At 41.7% G+C, this 20,986-nt stretch overlaps 1 protein-coding gene across 3 annotated transcripts in view; it reads right to left on the bottom strand.

Moving 5' to 3' along the window:
- Nucleotides 1–1,137: 1,137 nt before the first annotated feature.
- The window catches only part of preb (prolactin regulatory element binding), a 36,454-nt gene continuing 16,605 nt past the window's right edge, over nt 1,138–20,986 (bottom strand). The window contains exons 5-10 of one of the 3 annotated variants that reach the window (XM_049583191.1): nt 14,841–14,921; nt 14,520–14,647; nt 14,225–14,398; nt 11,727–11,799; nt 11,435–11,628; nt 1,138–1,332 (exon numbers count right to left, since the gene is read on the bottom strand). In XM_049583191.1, the coding sequence (XP_049439148.1) occupies nt 1,200–1,332; nt 11,435–11,628; nt 11,727–11,799; nt 14,225–14,398; nt 14,520–14,647; nt 14,841–14,921 (783 nt within the window). In that variant the 3' untranslated portion in view covers nt 1,138–1,199. Of the gene's footprint in view, nt 1,333–2,414; nt 2,461–10,893; nt 11,364–11,434; nt 11,629–11,726; nt 11,800–14,224; nt 14,399–14,519; nt 14,648–14,840; nt 14,922–20,986 lie in introns of those variants that run through there. The other 2 variants (XM_049583193.1, XM_049583192.1) reach the window with 2 other exon arrangements.

Here is a 20,986-nt window from a genome sequence, read left to right as displayed (position 1 = left end):
CTCCCTTCGAGCCTCTGTCACAAATCTCTCTCAAACTACTATCATTAAAGACAGCACTTCTCTTAGCCCTGACTTCGTAAGAGAGTGAGTGATTTATGTGCGCTTTCAGTCTCCCCGTCTTGTCTCGTTATCAGAGATGACGGGAGCGCAGCTACTCTGAGGCCGAATCCCGCATTCATGCCTAAAATCAGAACCAGCTCTTTAAGATCGAGAGTTATTTCACTGGAAGGTTTCTTCTCTCCTCCCCACAGGAGGAGAAGAAACATCACACCGACTCTGCCTAGTGCGCGCTCTGTCTCATTACGTGACACGCACAGCCAGCCTCAGAGAGACATAACAGTTGTTTTTACATTACAGAGAGCGTTCACAAGGAAAACCCCTCTTGCAACGAAAATGCGAGGATTATGAAATCATGCAAGCCCCGCATATTTCGCGCATTTTACACAGAAATTGGCGATTTATGCGGCGAAAGTGCCGCGTCTTTGAAAAATGTGGCCCCCGCATGAATATGCAGACTTTGGCTGATTATGCGTTGAATTATGCGATCGCATAATCGCGTTTTTCTGGAGGGACTGAAGGATGGCACAATGATGATATGTTAATTGTTTTTTGTCCAGGAGGAGATTCAATTGGCTTTTGTGCCATTGCTCCAGTTAGGGACCAACTAGTTATACAGTATGTGTGAGAGTATCATAGAGTGGAGGAAAGCAATAGCAGCACCATCAGTCAGAGAAGTCCTAATCTGTTTAAAATTATGAAGATTAAATTTAATGATACTGGAAACTTTTTTGATTTGGCTCTTCAAACAAAGTGTGGAGTCTAAAATGACTCCAAGGTATTTGAACTCTGTGACAAGTTGTAGTTCATCCTTTCCCAGAAATACATTAAAGTGAGACATTTTCAGTGGTTTCTTAGAGAACATCATGCATACGTTTTTTGTTTTTTTTTATATATTTAGTAGTAGGCAGGATCTTAAGAGCCAATCCTGGATACGGGTCATTGCAGATGTGAGAATACAAGCAGCTTCATCAGCATCTTTTGCTGCAGTAAAAATTACGACATCATCAGCGTACATTTGAATATTAATATTATTACATATATTTGGTAAATCATTAATAAATAAAGAAAACAAAATTGGGCCGAGCACAGAGCCTTGTGGGACCCCCACTGGACAGTCCAAGTAAGGGGATTTGATTCCGTCAACCACTACACAGTGTCTTCTCCCAGAGAGGTAAGATGACATCCACTTGAGAGCTTGAGTGGAGAAATTGAAGTGTGTCAGCTTGGCCAGCAAAACGTGGTGGTCGACTGTGTCGAATGCTTTCCGTAAATCTAAAAAAACAGCACCAACACAATTGTTTTTGTCTAAGGAATGTTTTGTTTTTTCCATGAGTATGGCGACAGCCGTTTCTGTGGAATGATGGGGGCGAAAACCAAATTGCATGGGATGTAGAGAATTGTGGCAGATTTGTAAGTGGTCTCACAATTGTTTAGCGACTCATATTTCCATTATTTTGGACATGACGGGCAAAATTCTGATTGGTCTGTAATTTCTCACATCTAGAAACACATGTAGAAATGGATAAATTAATCAAGTTTGTAACTGGATGTATTAAAGAGCCTTTGTGCATTTTTAAAAAGTTGGTGTCAAGTCCAAAGTCATCCTTGGCTTTAGAGTTATTTAGCTCACATATGATATTCAGATTCTGGTATTGCATTTAGAGTGAACACAGGTTGGGTGGTGTCAATAAATTTGTGCTCACAGTCCGGTGGTGTGAAAAGCTGTGTTATCTCTAATACTGATTTAATGAAGAAAATATTAAATTCTGTGGTAAGGAAGGCAGGACTTGTCACCAACTGATTGTCCACATAGAGCTCTAGTTCTTTATTATTATCACTTCAATCAATTCAATTTTATTTATAAAGCCCAATATCACAAATCACAATTTGCCTCAGAGGGCTTTACAGCATATGACATCCCTCTGTCCTTAGGACCCTCACAGTGGATAAGGAAAAACTCCCCCCAAAAAAACCTTTAACAGGGAAAAAAATGGTAGAAACCTCAGAAAGAGCAACTGAGGAAGGATCCCTCTTCCAGGACAGAGCAACATGTTAAATTAATAAATATAAATATAAATTAACAGTACTCCATATGACACAATGAGACAGAAAGAGGGACAAAGACAGAGAGAAATGCAGGACAGACGGTAATGACAATAGCTTACAAAAACATTAATTAAAGTAATAATATTATAATTCTAATTATGGCTATTGTGGTACAATATGTTGAAAGTATATATTAATATCTGATAGTATAAATATGTGAAAATAATAATATGTGTGCAATAACAGTAGAAGTATGACTAATGATAACAGCAGCAGGAGGCATCAGGCAAGACCACGGCAGCAGCACAACCACACACGTCACACTATCCAGGCACCACTGCAATATAAATTAACCTGCGAGACAGTGGAGCACAAAGGCTCCAGAGAAGCGGAGTTAGTGACACGCAGTACAGCAGAGTTAGCGAGATGCAGTAACAGGACATGAGTGTTAGCAAAGGAGAGAGAGAGAGAGACAGAGAGAGAGAGAAGGAGAGAAGGTGCCCAGTGTATTATAGGGGGTCCTCCGGCAGACTAGGCCTAAGTCAGCCTAACTAGGGGCTGGTAGAAGGCAAGCCTGAGCCAGCCCTAACTATAAGCTTTATCAAAGAGGAAAGTCTTAAGTCTAGTCTTAAATGTGCAGACGGTGTCTGCCTCCCGGGCCGCAACAGGAAGATGATTCCACAGGAGAGGAGCCTGATAGCTGAAGGCTCTGACTCCTGATCTACTTTTGGAGACTTTTGGGACCACAAGTAACCCTGCATTCTCCGAGCGCAGTGTTCTGGTGGGATAATAAGGCACTATGAGCTCTCTAAGATATGACGGAGCTTGACCATTTAGAGCTTTATAAGTTAACAGTAGGATTTTAAATTCAGTTCTGGATTTTACAGGGAGCCAGTGCAGAGAAGCTAAAACAGGAGAAATATGATCACGTTTCTTAGTTCCTGTTAGTACACGTGCTGCTGCATTCTGAATTAGCTGGAGAGTTTTTAAGGACTTACTAGAGCTACCTGATAATAGAGAGTTACAGTAATCCAGCCTTGAGGTAACAAAAGCATGGACCAATTTTTCTGCATCTTTTCGGGTCAGGATAGGCCTAATTTACTCAGATGAAAAAATGCAGTCTAAAGTTTAAGTTTAAATGAGAATTAAAAGACAAATCTTGATCAAATGTTACTCCGAGGTTTTTTGCGGTAGTGCTAGAGGCCAGAGTGATGCCATCTAGAGAAACTATGTCATCAGGTAAAGAGTCTCTGAGTTGTTTGGGGCCAAGAACAATAACTTCAGTTTTGTCTGAATTTAACATCAGGAAATTGGTGCTCATCCAGGTTTTTATGTCCTTAAGGCAGTTATGAAGTTTAGTTTATTGATTACTTTCTTCTGGCTTCATAGATAAATACAACTGTGTATCATCCGCATAACAATGGAAATTTACAGAGTGATTTCTAATGATGTCACCTAAAGGAAGCATATATAGAGTAAATAGGATTGGTCCGAGCACAGAACCTTGCGGGCTCTACATGATGAGATGGTGAGGGTAAGGCTTGTGGTGAGTCTGCGGGACAAACACCTATCTGAACAGTTGCAAATGGACCCGGAATTGACGCTACAAAAGGCTGTCACCAGAGTCAAACGGAGCGAGCAGGTAAAAAAGCAGCAAGAAATGTTAAGAACATTTTTCCTTTAAAATATTGTGTCCATTAATATCATCCATGAGAAACAATTAATGAGCTATAACTCAGGCTGTTAAAAACACATATTTAAAAGAATATCGTCTAATTATCGTTATAGTCAAAATCCCACAAAATATCGAGATATTATTTTTTGTCCATATCGCACACCCCTAGGACAGAGGGATGTCATATGTTGTAAAGCCCTTTGGGGCAAATTGTGATTTGTGATATTGGGCTTTATAAATAAAATATATTGATTGACATCCTAACCCTCAACTATGGTCACAAGCTCTGTGTTGTGACTGAAAGAATGAGATCACAAATTCAGAAATAAGTTTGCTGTGTGGGATGGCTGGACTCAGCCTTAGAAATAGGGTGAGCAGTTCAAACTTCCAGAGGGAGCTTGGAACAAAGTCACTGCTCCTTCGCATCAAGAGGCCAATTGCGGTGGTTCAGAAATCTGATCAGAGTTCTGGGCATGTCCAGCTGGTAGGAGGCCCCAGGGCAGACCCAGAACACATTGGAGGCATTACCTATCTCCTCTGGCCTGAGAATGCCTCAGGGTTCCCCAGGAGGAGCTGGAGAACATTGCTGGGGAGAGGGGTGTCTGGAATAACTTGCTCAGCCTGCCGCCCTTGCAACCCCACCCTGGATAAGCAGAAAATGGATGGATGGCAAATGTGCTTTGCTTCAAAGGGCCATTACATGATTATTTATTATGCAGTATGACAGTATAATGCAGTCTGACAATACACTATGCCCAGAGTTGGGTATAACGCATTACTTTGTAACGCGTTAGAGTACTTTGATTACTTTTTGCAGTAACGAGTAACCTAACGTGTTAGTTTGCTGTTTGAGTAATAAAATACTTAAAGGGATAGTTCAACATTTTGGCAAATTCGCCTATTGCCGTAATCCCTATAGCCATATGAGTAGGTACATTACCTTTAATTGTCAGTGCGTGCTGTTCTGAGATCGGTGGGGCAGAGCTGCCCGCTGAAACGGAGGTGAACGGTACAGGTCCCTCTGTCCCTCAAAACTAATCAAATACACCATCAAATGACTCCAGAACGCTCTTGTGGACAACTTGTAGTGTACACATTTACCACGCTATGAAATAATAATGTAATATTACGAGACAGAGTTGTTTTGAAGCCAAATGCAGAGCTGGAACTACATTCCAGACATACAGTACTTGCTGGGCGGAGTGATTTCAAACAGCGTATGTTTAGTGCAGTTACTCCCGTCATCAAAACAACAAGTTTGTTGAGAAGAAGCCAGAATAGACAGGGGAAGAGTTACAGGTTTTGGAAGAAGAGAGAGCAAGAAGAGAGGCTGAGGCTGCCGAGCAACCAGGGGCTGAGGGAAGACCCAGAGCCGGTGGTGTAAATGTGGGGCTTACTGGCCACTTTATTAGGTACATCTGTGCAATATAGGCTAAATATAGAGTACGCCTCAAAATAATCACCGGAACACAGGGAGAACATGCTAAACCCAACCCTCATAAATCACCACAACTCCTGAAGGAACAACAACATAAAATGTTCCCTAGCAGTCTGTTTATTCCCAACAATGAGAAGTAATGCCAGTCACTTCACTATATGCTCTGGCAAGCACTTATCCATGTTGTTTATTAAATAGCAATGATGTGAAGGTGATGAAGGAGACTCCGATGACACAGTCTTGCTTGTATACAGAAAAGGTTTATTACAAGAAGTAAAGCATCCCATCAAGCATCTAGATTGCTTGGAGAGGGTTCGAAGCCAATATGAACTGCTCTGAAAAACAGCCCCAAAATACCCTCGTTATATAGACTGGTGATGTTTGTGAAATGTGAGACAAAGTCAAACAGACGACAGAGAAATATTCTAGTTGGACTTCACCAAACCTTGACCTGGGCCATAAATACCTTCTTGACCCTGACCATATATACTTTAGACTCTGGGCCCCTAACTGGTCATCTGTTCCAAAGCTTCAGAGTAGATCTTAATATACTACATCCATAACATAACCACAACATTTGCATTTTAGCCTTATTTACCATGCTTGTAGGCTAATGTTACTCAACATGAAGGTAACGTTACAGCAGAGAGATTGCTGAGCAAAATACATAACGATCACTTACCACGTCTGCTCGTTTTGTGATGCCAACAGATGGTACGACAGTATCTTTTAAGAAAAGCGTTTGAACCATTCCTGAGCTTCTGTGCTCCATCCTTTCAGCGTAGTTCTCCGGTAAAAAATGGCAGGAGCACACAAACATTTTCCAGACCATTTCCACAGGTGTGTTGGGGTCGATGTCCAGCACAAATAGCCATTGTTTCATCCTGTCCGTATTACTGGTTGGAACTACGTGAAACTGCTCCATGTCTTCGGCTTGTTACTGCAACCTTTTACAATACATGTGTAAACCATGATTTACAAAAACACTTGTAAACTTTCCTCAAACCTTCTGGTGTGTCCAGCTGATGATACCGCAAATGGCTACAAGCAATAACAATGGCACTGTCTAAGGTATGCACTGTGTCACTCCACCCTGTGGTTTACTCAAGAAATTAGTTCCGAGTTTGCTTCATGTGTCATAATGTTACTTAATTATACATTATTATTTCATAGCGTGGGGAATGCGCAAGCCATGTGTTGTCCACAAGAGCGTTTTGGAGTCATTTGATGGTGTATTTGATTAGTTTTGAGGGACAGAGGGACCTGTACCGTTCACCTCCATTTCAGTGGGCAGCTCTGTCCCACCGATCTCAGAACAGCACGCACTGACAATTAAAGGTAATGTACCTACTCATATGACTATAGGGATTACGGCAATAGGCGAATTTGCCAAAATGTTGAACTATCCCTTTAAGTACATTTTCAAACAAGACATGAGTTACTTCCATTACTTTTAGAACGCTGGTCCGTCAGCTCCGAAACAGCAACGGCTGTCGTTTGGTTATAATAATTGAGATAACGTTAAATCTATCAGTCTGAAAGAAGCCATGGAGTTTGTGGCTCGCTACGTGGTTGGAGAAATGCTGCCGTTGTCTATGGTGGAGTCTAAATAGGTGGAGGAGGACTCGCTGACAGACATATTTCAGACTCAGGACTTGCATTATGCCTGGTACACACTATACGCTGGTACTCACCAATTATCCCCGGTCATCTTTCACGGCGTGTGTGATGTCATTGGGTTATTCTTGTCCTATTTTTATTACTTTCACTATTATTTGAGTCACTGCCAGAACTGTGTCTGTTCATGTGCCAGCCTACATGTTGTTGTAGTCACCTAAAAGCGTCAGCAGATGGCAGGAGCTACATTTGAAGCACCATACGTAAACTATCAAGCTACTGTATCTTCCACAGGAAGTTCTGACAAATGTTTCACAATTAAAGCCTATTTAGAAAATGGAGGGATTCTCTAGCCGAGGTTATAAGGGGCTTTTAATTTGAAACAAGTGTTGACTTTGAAATGACGGTGCGATATGTTAACTTTATGAAGACTACGGAGCGGATAAAAAGTAAATATATAAACACACCAGTGGCGATTGTTCTAAGACTGCAAGGGAAGCTCAGCTTCCCCTAAAATGTCAAGAAATAAGTGGTCAGATATGTACTGTTGTGTTTACATTTCATTGACTAAATATGCGCTAGAACGCATTCAACTTTTGTTCAGAATCAGCTACTTATCACAGGTCACTGACGCGACTTCTCATTCATTCCCGTAGCGTCACAGTGCATTAAACAGTGGAAGCTCAGCGTCCAAGGACTTCAATGGGGAAGCATAGAGTGGGTTGTTCCACTGCAGCGAAACTAGACAGTCATTGGATAAATGCTCTGTTTTGTCCCGCCCATTGGACGCTCAGCGTCTCTGGGGGTCTATGGGGCAGTGGGCTGGCCTCAGCTGGCCTGGACGCTGGGCTTCTGCATGATGATTGGATGATCTGTCTGAGGCTGAATCCCTTTTTGATTGACAGCGAAATGAGCAAATCAGCAATCTAGAAGTATAAACCACCACCGGAACATTTTTCAAGTTTCATTCCGTTGTTCCGAGTTGATCTGGAGACAAATCTAGCATCTTTTTCTGGTGTTATTGGAGACTGTACTCATGTTTGGAGACTCTGACTTCTGCCGCTCTGCAGTTACTGTCCCCAATGAGCAGCGGGTGCTGCTGTGAGCCCCTCCAACGTCCCAAAGCACTCACGGGCGGTCACACTATCCTCGCGTAGCAGCCCCAGCGAGCGAGTGAGCTAGCAAGCTGCACATAATAGCAGACAATTTGAATATTGTCGACCGGATTTTGGTGAAGCCGTTTGATAGTCTTCCTTACGAGGAGAAACTTAGAGTTTAACAGCAGGGCAGATCAACACCTCAGATTGATTTGGTGCAAAGGGTGGGGTAAAGTAACAGGTCTTTTCACCCATCTGAAAATCTTTGAGGTGTGTTTTGCTGTGGTTCTGTGGCATGAGTGTGGTTGAAAAACAGCTTCAATTAAATGCTCATTTTATAAGTTACTGCCTCGCCACAATATGACAACTATTACAATGTAAACTTAAAGTGAGCTTCCCCTGTTTGCAAGACCAGCAGCCGCCACTGAAACACACAGAGGGATTAATAAATAATGAACCGTCTATAATGTAGTTTGTTTCAAATGAAGCTGGGAGCCTCTGCAGTTGTGGTGAGTAAAAGCCCTGCCGCTATTTGTTAATGTTATTACTTTATGTCCGACTGTGAGGATGTACCATTGTTTGCTAGCTTGATGCGAATGACAGTAACATTAACTCAGCAGGTTGACAAAGTGCCTCTGCTGTTTCACACCATCATTTCCCCCTTTTACTCTGTGTGGTAACATCCCTAGAGGAAATATTAAAAACGCTGGGGTGTTGTTGTCATACAGTTGTCTACGGCAGCAGATCGTTCTGTGTTTCTACTGGTCAAAGTGACGGCTGTGATGGGAGAATTGGATCTCAGTGAAGGGCAAGTGGTTCATAACTTTAATTTTGGAAACAAACGTTGGAAGTACTTTTAAAGTAATTGAGTCACTTTACTCAGGGAGTAATGCAGTAAAGTAACTGGTTACTTTTTAAAAAGTAACGCAGTAACATACTTAGATTACTTTTAAAGTAACCCACATTTTCAGTTTGAGACAGGTCTGGACTGCAGGCAGGTCAGTCTAGTACCTGCAGACTTTGCAGCACATGCAGAATGTGTTGCATTGTCCCAGTGGAAAAAGCAGAGACGACCATGAAAAAGACATTGTCTGGATGGCAGCATATGTTGCTCCAAAAGCTGTCTGTACCGTTCAGCATTCATGGTGCCACGCCATGGGCACTAACACACCTCCATTCCATTACAGATGCTGGCTTTGAAATTTGAGTTGGTAACAAACTGGATGGTCCTTTTCCGACATCCATGATGGACTCGTCAGACCACAGTACAATTTCTGACTTCCGACTGTCAGCCCATCTCAGATGAGCTTGGGCTCAGAGAAGTCGGCGGCGTTTCTGGATGTTGTTGATGTACGGCTTTTACTTGCACGGTGGAGTCTTAACTTGCATTTCTAGATGCAGCAACAAACTGTTTACTGACAATGGTTTTCTTTAGTGTTCCTGAGCCCATGTAGTTTTATCCTTTATACAATCATGAAATGCAGTGCTGTCTGAGGAGTGGAAAGTTGGCATTCAGTATTGGTTAACAACCTTGCCCCTTAGTGCAGAGATTTCTCCAGAATCTTTTGATATTATAGACTGTAGATGGTGAGGTCCCTAAATTCTGTGCAATTGTGTTAAAAAAAAAAAAAAACCACGCAGTTTTCTACAGAGTGGTGAATCTCGCCCCATCCTTGCTTGTGAACAACTGAGCCTGTGGAGGATGCTCCTTTCATATCCAGCTATGATACTTTAATCTGTTACCAATTAACCTGTGAAATGTTCCAAACAGGTGTTTTTTGAGCATTCCACATCTTTCTGTGTTTTTGCCTGTCTCAACTTTTTTGAATGTGTTGTGAGTAGAGTATCAAATTCAGAATGAGTGTATAGTGACAAAAAACAATACAGTTTATCATTCTTGTCTTTGTACTGTATTTAACTGAATATAGGTTGAGAAGTTGCATAGTATTACATTGTTTCCATTTACATATATGAAAGCGTCCCAACTTTTTTGAAATCAGTGTTTCAACTTAACCATTGTGCAATGACTGTTTAGTTTCATTTTGAGGTTTTTTTTTTTTGTTATATTTAGTGTATGTACATGTTGTTGACAATCCTGTTTTTCAGTAAGTTTTTTAGGTGTGAGTAAAAATGAAAACTAGTGGAAAAAATGAGGGAAGGGTTTATGTTCAGTTTTTTATGCTCTTTAAAAATATATGAAGGAAAAAGACATGCACATTTTCTGAGGAAAATAATAAAAAATATTCTTTAAAAAAAACAAACTGTTTGGCGTTATGTTAGTGTTGTGTTCACAATTTCTTTCTGCTGCCCCCAGGTGGCCAAGAAATCAATTAATGCAGTTTTTTTTAGATTGCTGGATCATGAAGCATAAAGCCTAGAGACCAAAAGTGTTTTGATTTTTTTGCTGCCTTTCTTATTAATATTTTATTGCTTCTATTTCAATAGGTTACAATAATATCAGCATCATTTAAAAAAAAAATCACAATTTTGTACATCCGCTGGGCAACATTTGCATTCAGAATGTTTAAATAAAATGTCTTCATAAAATAAAGAAATATCCATCTTTTGCCACAATAAAATTTCCATTAATTTTACGCAAACTCCCTGCTTCTCACATGTTCATAGCGACTTCACTCATTTCCTCACATCTGTTTTCTTGTAATATCAAATGATTCTCCATTTGTAGAAGATATTGCACCTTTGTGCTGAAATGTTTAGTACCATAAACCCTTTGCAAGTCAAGACGTTCCTCTGTGTTTGAATTCAAAAATCCCATGTTCTGAGAGAATAATGTTTTAACATGTTTAACATTTTATCAATAGGGACTGTAAACTATCTGGTCTCTGCTTTCCACTAGCGGATAAAATGAAGAAAATCACATAAAAATCAGTTATTCAAAGAGGCTAACAGCTAACTCAAAGTGTCGGTGTAATAAACAAAAAAAAACAAAAGCAGACACATTATGTGTCACTTTTTTATATATTTTTACATTGTTTCTTACATGTCAATTAAGAGATCCCACCCCTTAAATATTACGATCCTGAGCCCTTCACTTGAATCCAAAAAACATTAGATCAAAGTAAATAAAATCCCACAGTCTGTAATTTCACTGGTTTACAGATCTAAGAGGAACAACCCTGAGTAAGAGCTGAGGAGGACGATGTCAGGGCACCAGAAAAGCTGTTCAGAGTCAGCGCCGCAGCTGGAAGAGCCTTCAGAGGCTCAACTGGGAGTTGTGATGCAGCACTGGGAGGTTTGGATGTTGGACTGAGGACTGCTGATGTTAACAGTGCCAATATAAGTCATTTAAAGACTTGTGCGAACACTTGCATGATTTAGATAAAGCCTGGGAAGAGGTACTGTAAGAGAAGGACAACTCCCACCACCATGAGGCTACAGAAGAACAGCACAAGCCAGATAGGGAAGGATCCTGGAGAAAATGGAACACAATGGGACAAAAGATAAGATGAGAGGGGCTGAATTTATGATACAGGGTCTTACTGTGTTCTTTGGATGATGATGATGCAAGACGTACTTCGGTTGGGGACAGCATGTGCTTGAACGCGGCTGTCCACAGCTACACTTAACATGGCTGTTTCATTATTCCCTTTGATACTTTTGCCTTTCAGAGAGTTGGGCAGGAAGGCCAGGTCTGTCACAACAATGCCATGGGACTCCTGTACATAATACAGCTTCTAAACACAAAGAGTAAGACCAAGTTATCATCATACAGCAGGTCTACTCGGTGGATTTGTGTTCCTTAGTTTGAGATGTGTTACCACACTGTCCTTACCTGCAGAGAGAAAGCAATGTAGATAGCCACTGATCCTGTCACAGTTCCAAGGCCAAGAAATGTTCCAGTGTCACTGTCAAAGACAAGGTTCAAATGGTTTCACGAATGAATGAATGAATGTATATGAGACCATCTCCATCCAACTAACAAAAAAAAAACAAAAACAAAAAAAAACCTCAAGCAAGAACTTCCTTTTGTTATTTAGCTGGTTAGGTAAACACTGGAGATCAGGCATCTACTTGCCCTGATAGAACCACACCACTAGCTCTTAACAATCAGCTTGATAAATCCAATGTGCTCACAACTTCAATCTTAAATTACTGACAACCATTTCCCAATTGATGCAAATGATGCTGTAATATTTAAATGTTTTCCTACCTTCTGGTTTCAGTTCATTTTATATCAAAATCAAGTGGGAGAGACATGAAACTTGCTCATCATAGCTGATGCATCATAATGTAACACTGGCAATAGTTCTGGTAAGAGTTCCCAAATTTTAGAGTTAGTCGTAGAGTTTAATAGTGTTAAAAATCACAGAACTACCTGTGCGCTCAAGCTAAAGCGAAGGTCTGATGACAGAGCTTCATCGATAAATTTGTCATTTTTCTGCCACCATTCCTCTTTCCCCTTCACTGAAGCAACAGTATTGCTTTTACCATCATAATTTTTTCATATTCTTCAAAAGTGGAAGTAGGCAGCACACAATCTAAGAATTTTAGGTGTTATATGCGCTGCGTCATTTGATTTACTTTATGGGAACACGCACAGAGCCTAATGAAGACAGCCTGGGATAGCAGAGAAAGCTAAGCAGCAGCTTCCACAGACAACCATAGACTGATTCAGGATCATTTAGAATCAAGCTAATGCAGAGTATGTGATACTGTCAGACAGTGTGTCAGAGTGTGTTTGTTTTGTTTTGTTTTGTTTTGTTTTTTGTTAAAAAAAGACATTAGGGTGAAATGTAAAATCAGCTGTGGAAGATGTAGTCAGATCTTTTACTTGAGTAAAAGCAGCACTGTTACAAGTTAAAGTCCTGCATTCAAAATCTTTTTATTGAAATTAAATTACATTATAGGATTATTCTTATTGATGCATTAATGTATTCATCACTTTAAAGTTGTAGCTGGCAAAGATGGAGCTAATTTTAATGACTTTATGTACTGCTGTGTGGCTAAACCTTAAATAATATAAACTGTGCAAATTTAGATTATTGATCAAAATACAAATAAACCATTAAGTACCTCGTAACTAGAGCTTTAGAATAAAAGTAGTGAAATACAACATCTAGGCGAATATAGTAAATATATAGAATATATAGAATATATATATAGAATATGTAGTGGAGTACAAGTATGAAGAAGTATAAAGTGGAAATACTACTAATCAAAGTAGTACCTCAAAATTGTATGTTCAGTATTGAGACAATGTTCTTAGCTACAGTTACCTACTGAAAATCGGGGGTTTACTGTACTTCACTGGTAATGCATTTTGTGAAGGAAGCACTATCTCATGGTGACACCCTTAGGGACTCCCCGTGACTGAAGTTGGCTGGTAACTGGCTGGGAACTGAGTGGAGCTGGCTGGCATCCAAATTGCTGGAAACTCCAGGTGGCTGTATCTGTATAAACTGTACTGTACTGTACTGCACAGCATGCTGCAAGTTTGAAAGCAAAGACTTCAGTCTTTGTTATTATTTGATAGGCACTAATAAATAATAAATGAAACAGGGGCGGCACGGTGGTGTGGTGGTTAGCACTCTCGCCTCACAGCAAGAGGGTTGCTGGTTCGATCCCGGGTGTGGGAGCCCTTCTGTGTGGAGTTTGCATGTTCTCCCCGTGTCAGCGTGGGTTCTCTCCGGGCACTCCGGCTTCCTCCCACAGTCCAAAGACATGCAGACTGGGGACTAGGTTAATTGATAACTCTAAATTGTCCGTAGGTGTGAATGTGAGCGTGAATGGTTGTCTGTCACTATGTGTCAGCCCTGCGATAGTCTGGCGACCTGTCCAGGGTGTACCCCGCCTCTCGCCCAATGTAGCTGGGATAGGCTCCAGCCCCCCCGCGACCCTCAAGAGGTCAAGCGGTTAGAAGATGAATGAATGAATGAATGAATAATAAATGAAACAATTTGTATAGGGGCAAGTGAAAAATTGACCTCAAGTAGATGGTAAGTAGATTTCTGACCCACCTGCTCTACCAGGCAAATTAAAAAGATAAAAAAAACAATGTTGAGGGGTGTCGGTGGAATAGTGGATAGTGCTGGTGCCCCATGTACAGAGGTGATGCCTTGCTGCAGCGGTCGCAGGTTCGACTCCGGCTTGCAACCCTTTGCTGCATGTCAACCCCCACTCTCTCTCACCCCATTTCAATCTGTCCTGTCCATTAAAGGCAAAAAGCCCCAAAAAATAATCTTTAAAAAAACAAAACAATGTTGAGCCCTGGCAGGCAGGCCTGACCAAACCCTTCCTTCCTCATGTGTATAATATGAACCTATCAGTTACCTCACAGCCATACTGGAGATGACCTCTGTGCCACAGGAAGTCGTAAGCATGGGCAGGAAGCTCTTGCCGTCCCACTTGGTAAGATAGCAAGGAGGTGGTTTTCTGTCTCGTTTATGGGGAATCTGGACTGTGTAAAGCCTCAGGGCGTCTTTATGGTCTTCTACTTTTCCAAACCTGAAATACATGAAAATACAACCATGTATGATCACTGTCACATCATCCAGATGGATACGATGAATTTTACAGCAGGGATACTCTGTCATAGAAGTCTTTTTTGTTGTTGTTTTTTTCTTACCTGCAAGACATATATCGGTAAGTCTTCTGAGATATCTGAGGCATGGTTTCAAGCCATTTTAGACACATAGCCAACTGGTTGCCGCTCCATACACTGCAAGAAAAGTCCCGGCCAATAGTCACCAGGTGCTGCAGGAGAACACAATAATAAGTACTTCATTTGCTTTTTATTCTGTTGTTATTTTATTGATTTACACACACACAAACACAAACACAAACACAGGCACATGCTTCAGTGGAGAGATGTCAGAATGATAAGGCTGCACATCAGCAGTGCCCAGCCTACAATAAATATCCACACCAAGAGGTGTCAGTGTTTCACCTTGTTTTCTGGACTTATATCCAAGTCCTCAATCTCCCCTTCATGGGCTTTGAAGTCAAACCTCTTCTTCAGGGATGGAAACTGTAGAAGAATCAAGAACACACACTCAATGTCTAGAAATCATGCATATGCATATGTACAGTGTCCAGTTTGCATCTATCATTTTTCCAGCCCCAGCAGATGAAACGGCACCAACTTCCGCATGATGAAAGTGTGCTTGGCTTGGCTGTATGATTGGCTGCCAGCCTACTGCTGTGGCACGCAGCAGTGCTGGCTCAAAAACGGTGTCTATAGATGGGCACCCTGTGAAACAGCACAGCTTGAATTCATCAGTGGCTTTGAACTCCACCCTCTCCAAAATCACAGAGGAACTCGACCCCTTCTCATCCCTCTCCTTAGAGCAGGACAGAAAGTTCCAATGCCTCTCTACCTCCTTTATATAACGTGACTTGTTTCCATGTGTATGCCTTCCCTGTGTTTATCTGTTTACTAACATTCACCAGCTGAATCTGATTTGCTACAGACATTAAAGGGATAGTGCACCCAAAAATGAAAATTCAGCCATTATCTACTCACCCATATGCCGACGGAGGCTCAGATGACGTTTTAGAGTCCTCACATCCCTTGCGGAGATTGGTGGGGGGAGCGGCTAGCACACCTAATGGCTGACGGCGCCCCAGACTAACGTCCAAGAACACAAAATTGAAACCCCAAAATATCTCCAACATGCGGCTGGCTGAGGGTTAGGCTCATGAGCTGTGGCGGCTGCTTCGTCCAGTAGCCTGAGTTCCGCGTCCGTATACTCGGGCTCAAACAAATACGGCTCAACAAAGAAATGCTGTTCCTCCTCAATTTCAAAGTCTTCAGACACGTTGGGCTGTCCTTTGCTAAAAGACCGTAGTGCAAATTATCTTTTAGCTACTGTGGTTACTGTTGTCTCTCCCTGCGGTGCAAGTCACGTGATGTAAACACGGGTAAGCAAAGCTCATGCTTTCGCTGGTCTCGCGCAAGCGTGCACATGTGAACGCGGAGCACAGAGAAGCAGTCAGAGCTACAGGCTACAGTGAGGCTAAAAACAGGGTTCATATGGCGTTTTTCGAAACAACTTTTTATGTCGGGGCTTCAGGACACTTGGATCACTATGGATGAGCATGTTGGAGATATTTTGGGGTTTCAATTTTGTGTTCTTGGACGTTAGTCTGGGGCACCATCAGCCATTAGGTGTGTTAGCCACCCCCCCCCCCCCCGCCGATATCCGCAAGGGATGTGAGGACTCTAAAACTTCACCAGAGCCTCCCTCGGCATGAGGGTGAGTAGATAATGGCTGAATTTTCATTTTTGGGTGCACTATCCCTTTAAAGGGAAACCATTTTCAACCAGCTCTGTCATCACAGTGTTGAGCTCCCTGAGCTGCCAGCACCGTTGCAGCACAGAGGGAAGTCAAATCCTGTTCATCCACAAACACACTGCACACACTGCAAAGACAGAACTGGTTGAAAATTAGCAAAGTTTTCCTTTAACTGGCCATATCTTCCAAGGTACTCAAGCGGTCAGTTTTTCGTGGAGACGAAACTTCAGTGGCTGTAGCAACTTGAATTTAGCCAGTGCAAACCACAGGGCTGGTGGTCTGATCCCGGGCTGCCTCCTGCCAGTGTTCATTTTGACAACTATTTTAGATTTAGTCTCTATTTTTATCCTTCATAGTTTTAGACTAGTTTTTGGGTCCATACCAATACTCACACTTCCCCTCAAATTTGGTCCTAGCCCTTGTTTCTGTGAGCTCCAGGAAGATTGCAGCCTCCATGAGAAAGCCATCGCAAAATTCTAAGTACTATTTTCGCAAATAAGCATGCAAAAATTTCAAAATATGTCATAATGTGTTATGTTTCTGCATATGCATTGTTATCTGTAAGCGTTGAGTTATAATATGTATGCTTGAAAATCGCCAATTTACAATGTAGCCGATGTGAACATCTACAGAGTTCTCCGTGCAAGAAGCCTACGTCTAAGATACACGTGACATAGGTGAACACGTCTCTTACACTAATTTGCATCAAGTGGTGTCCCAATTCGTAGGTAAAATTCCCTACTCCTCAACACTACCCCTTCATTATTGAGGGGAATCCAGTTAGGCTAATTCAAGTATCGGAGATTGGAATCAAGGTGACAGGTTGTATTTATTCAGACATTTTTTCCACACCTGCAAATAATTTCTGCACACTTACAAACTGTCATTTCTCCAGCAGTTTTTAACAGTTTTAAGGGGAAATTTACAAGCACACACTTACTGATCATCATTTGAAAAGCTCATCTCTCTATTTATGCTCTAAAAAACTTTGACACCACAAATAACTAATCTGAGACAGGATTGTACCCAGGTTCATTGTTAACTGACTTATCCATCTTACTGTTAAGAAGAAGAAAAATAACTTAATTAATGCCTGAATTCTTTCTTAATCTGCAACATGTTGGTCTAGAGGTTTAAACTCGTGTCCTCTCACAGACCTAGTGATTAAAACTAAACTTTCATCTCTTTCAGAGAAATCTGATCTGAGTTAGGACTGTTTACTTACAGCACAGCTACACTCACAGATAACTGAGTCTCCTACCTGCCTGTCAAACAGCACCAACCCACAGAGCTTCTATAGACAGTCCAGACTGATGGAATTCTGCAGGGACTGTGGCTGCTTGCTCCGCTACCATTCAGCTGCTTAATAAGTGGAGCTGCTAACAGTCAACACTGTAACTAACAAACTCTACAAATCCATTCAACAGCTCCACCATCCACAGTCAGACACACACGACTGATTATTTTCTGCTGAATTACAACTCACAACTTGCACGAACGGCTGACGCTGCTCCAGTGTGAGTGTTTTTGCTGGCTAGTGAAAAATCCTGGTGCAGACTATTAACCGGACTTTGCCAGGCTGTCAGTGCAGCATTTTAAGATAACTCCAAGTCCAGCTGTTCTGGGCTTTCCATGTCTGATAGTCCACCACTAACATTTTTATCACTTCTCATCTCATCAACGAAAATGAAACATAGATTTCATATTAGTTTTAATTATCAAGATCTATTTTAGCTCGTCATCGTCTCGTTTTTGTCATGGAAAAAAGGTTGTTAACGAAATATTTTCATCATAATTTTTGTAAACGACATTAACACTGTTCCCTGCCAAATCAGCAGACTTTCCAGCTCTGTAGTCTCTAAACGGCAGGAAGAGGGTTAAAGGGTATGCAGGGTGGGCTAACAAGCTGGAAGCAGTCTTTCAGTGACTGAATTTCAATTTCCTTTCTGTCATATTTTATCCTGTAAGACATCTGTGTGTAATTTTGTCCTAATTTGCATATATTCTTGAGTCATGGCCAAAAATGTGTTCATTGAGGTCACGGTGACCTTGACCTTTGACCATCAAAATGTTAACAGTTCATTCTTGTGTCCAAGTGGACATGTGTGCCAAATCTGAGGAAATTCCCTTATACCCTTCTTGAGATATCACCTTTACAAGAATGAGATGGATGCAAGGTCACAGTGACCTTGACCTTGGTCCACCAAAATCCAGTCAGTTCATCTTTGAGTCCATGAAGACATTTGTGCCAAATTTGGTTCTTTCTTCGTTGGTTCTTGAGATAATGTGCTCACAAGAATGAGATGGATGCATGGTCAAGGTTAATATTTTCTTTTCTCTTGTAAACATTGCATGATTGTTGGTGGCAGACATTGGGCTTTTCATAAACAGTCATCCTTAAATGGTGATGGTCATGGTACTAAATGGTAAATGGTGAATGGTGAATGGACTGCACTTGTATAGCGCCTTTCAAGTCTTCCCACTACTCAAAGCGCTTTTACACTACTAAGTCACATTCATCCATTCACACATTTACACACTGGGGGCCGAGGCTACCATACAGAGTGCCACCTGCTACTCAGTAACCATTTTACACACTGATGGAAAAGCCATCACGAGCAATTTGGGGTTCACCATTTTGCCCAGGGATGCAGTTTGCACACCACTCAGCTATTAATTTCTTACTTTTGGCCTTTCCTTTGGGTTATGGATTTTTTTGATCCTAGAAGTGGCTGTGGCTCAGAGGTTGAGTGGGTTGTTCACCAATAGGAAGACCACAGTCGACCCCTGGCTCCTCCAGTATGCATGCCGGAGCAACAGAAGGGTTGTAAAATGTAATTTTATTTTATTTTTTTTACATGTGAAAAGCTACAGGAACCACCTTATATCAGTATTTATTTTGGCAAATTACTTATTAATTACTTCACAAAAGTGTCATTTCTTTTCTTTATACTGACTACTGGATTCATCTCTTTATTGTTTCAGCACAAGGTAGAGCTTTGTTGTGGTTAAGGTATGTGTAAGGAATACTGCACTGCAATAGAACTGCAGGATGGACAACAATAATCACTATTTACACCAGCTGGCTATCAGACACCCACATCTAGTTTACATTCATACTTAAGATCAAAAATATTGTTCTCATCTCTCAAATAAATCAAACTTAAAGAGGCAACAGAAAGGATTCGTCTTTTTTTAGCTTGGCGCCACCTAGCGTCAGTAGTGTTGTGTCGCACTGTCACAACAACCAAATTGACAGTGGGGATCAGAGATAATCAATAAAATGTAGGCTGTAAAGCCACCGGTGTACCTCTATGTATATGTAGAATGAGAAGGTGTGTGGACACTCTACTAAATAAATGAGTTAAGAGACCTAGCAACAATTATCAGATTTATCTGAAGAAAAACAAATAGTAATGCAAATAATTATACCAGAATGCACAGCACCAGTACAAACAACTCACAGTAAATTATACCAATATGTACAGCATCAGTACAAACAACAGTAGACACAGTGGAATTATACCAATATGCACATGTAAACAGTCCCGATTCTAGAATAAACAGTACCGTACGGAAACAATGTAGCCAGTTGGAGCTCAAATTGAAAGGGAAACAAATTTCAGTGTTCACTTATCTGGGCGTAACCGGCGATGTCCGGGGAACTGCCCATTGGTTCGACAGCCCATTGGTTCGACATCCCATTGTTCCGACCATATTAAACTCATTGTTCCGAAGTCCGTTCCGAAATCATCATGATGCCCTGTGGTTAAGGTCTGGTTAGGTTTAGGCACAAAAACCACTTGGTTAGGGTCAGGAAAAGATCATGGTGTGGGTTAAAATGAAAAAAAAAGTGACAAACTCATAAGCCGTGAGCCTGCTCCGCCTCAAGCCAGTCGTGGCGCACCCTATGCCCGCCGCGAGCCGTTCAGCACCGCGGACAGTCGGACTAATGGGATGTCGAACCAATGGGCTGTCGAACCAATGACATGGACCACGATGTCCGTCGATAGCTGCCTCCATGAGAGGAGAACAGAAGGAAGGGAGGGGGGTATCACTGTCCAAGGGCTGCCATAGAATGGCAACAAGGATGTCAGCCGACCAACACTCACTACCCAGTACTTGGTTGCGGCGATTTGCGATGCTGGCCAGCTAGGAATTAACTAGCAGCCAGTACAGTACAGTCCTCTCTCGTCTAGCTAACATTTAGCTGTGTCACTTACTGATCCATTAGAAAGAAAGCTAGCTGGACATCAGTTTTGAAGCCTCTTTGGTCACGGAGCTCCCTCCATCTCTTGAATGCCTGACTGAGGTTTACTCTTGTTTTTCCTCTTCTTTTATCACTCTCCTTTTTGATCTTCTTTGCATCCTCAGACAGAGGAGTTCATTTGTTTTGCTAGGCCGTTTTTCACTTGTCTCCAAACTCTGTCCATCTGCCATTGTGCTTGTGACTCAACTATCTCTTGCCCAACTCCTATAAGGACTCGCTCCATTCCCTGATTGGCTGACTGACCAATTTCGCAATACATGACGCGTTTCCTGCCGTAAAGCAGATTTTTTCCACGAAATTTCAGCACCGGTGGCAGAAGCTTATTGCAAAGCCACTAAGTAACCTATGTAACCTGAGTCTGATTTTACTGTGGCCACTACCCTGTGCAACCCGCATTATTTTCATAAAGATATATTTAAAGCCAGGCGGCAGTAGCTCAGTCCATAGGGACTTGGGTTGGGAACCAGAGGGTCGCCTGTTTGAGTCCCCGTCCAGACCAAAATATGGAGTGTGGACTGGTGGCTGGAG

Source organism: Epinephelus fuscoguttatus, linkage group LG8, assembly GCF_011397635.1.
Source record: "Epinephelus fuscoguttatus linkage group LG8, E.fuscoguttatus.final_Chr_v1".
Taxonomy (NCBI): Eukaryota; Metazoa; Chordata; class Actinopteri; order Perciformes; family Serranidae; genus Epinephelus; species Epinephelus fuscoguttatus.
The sequence above is the reverse complement of the archived record's forward strand: the minus strand, read 5'-3'. Positions and strand labels throughout refer to the sequence as shown.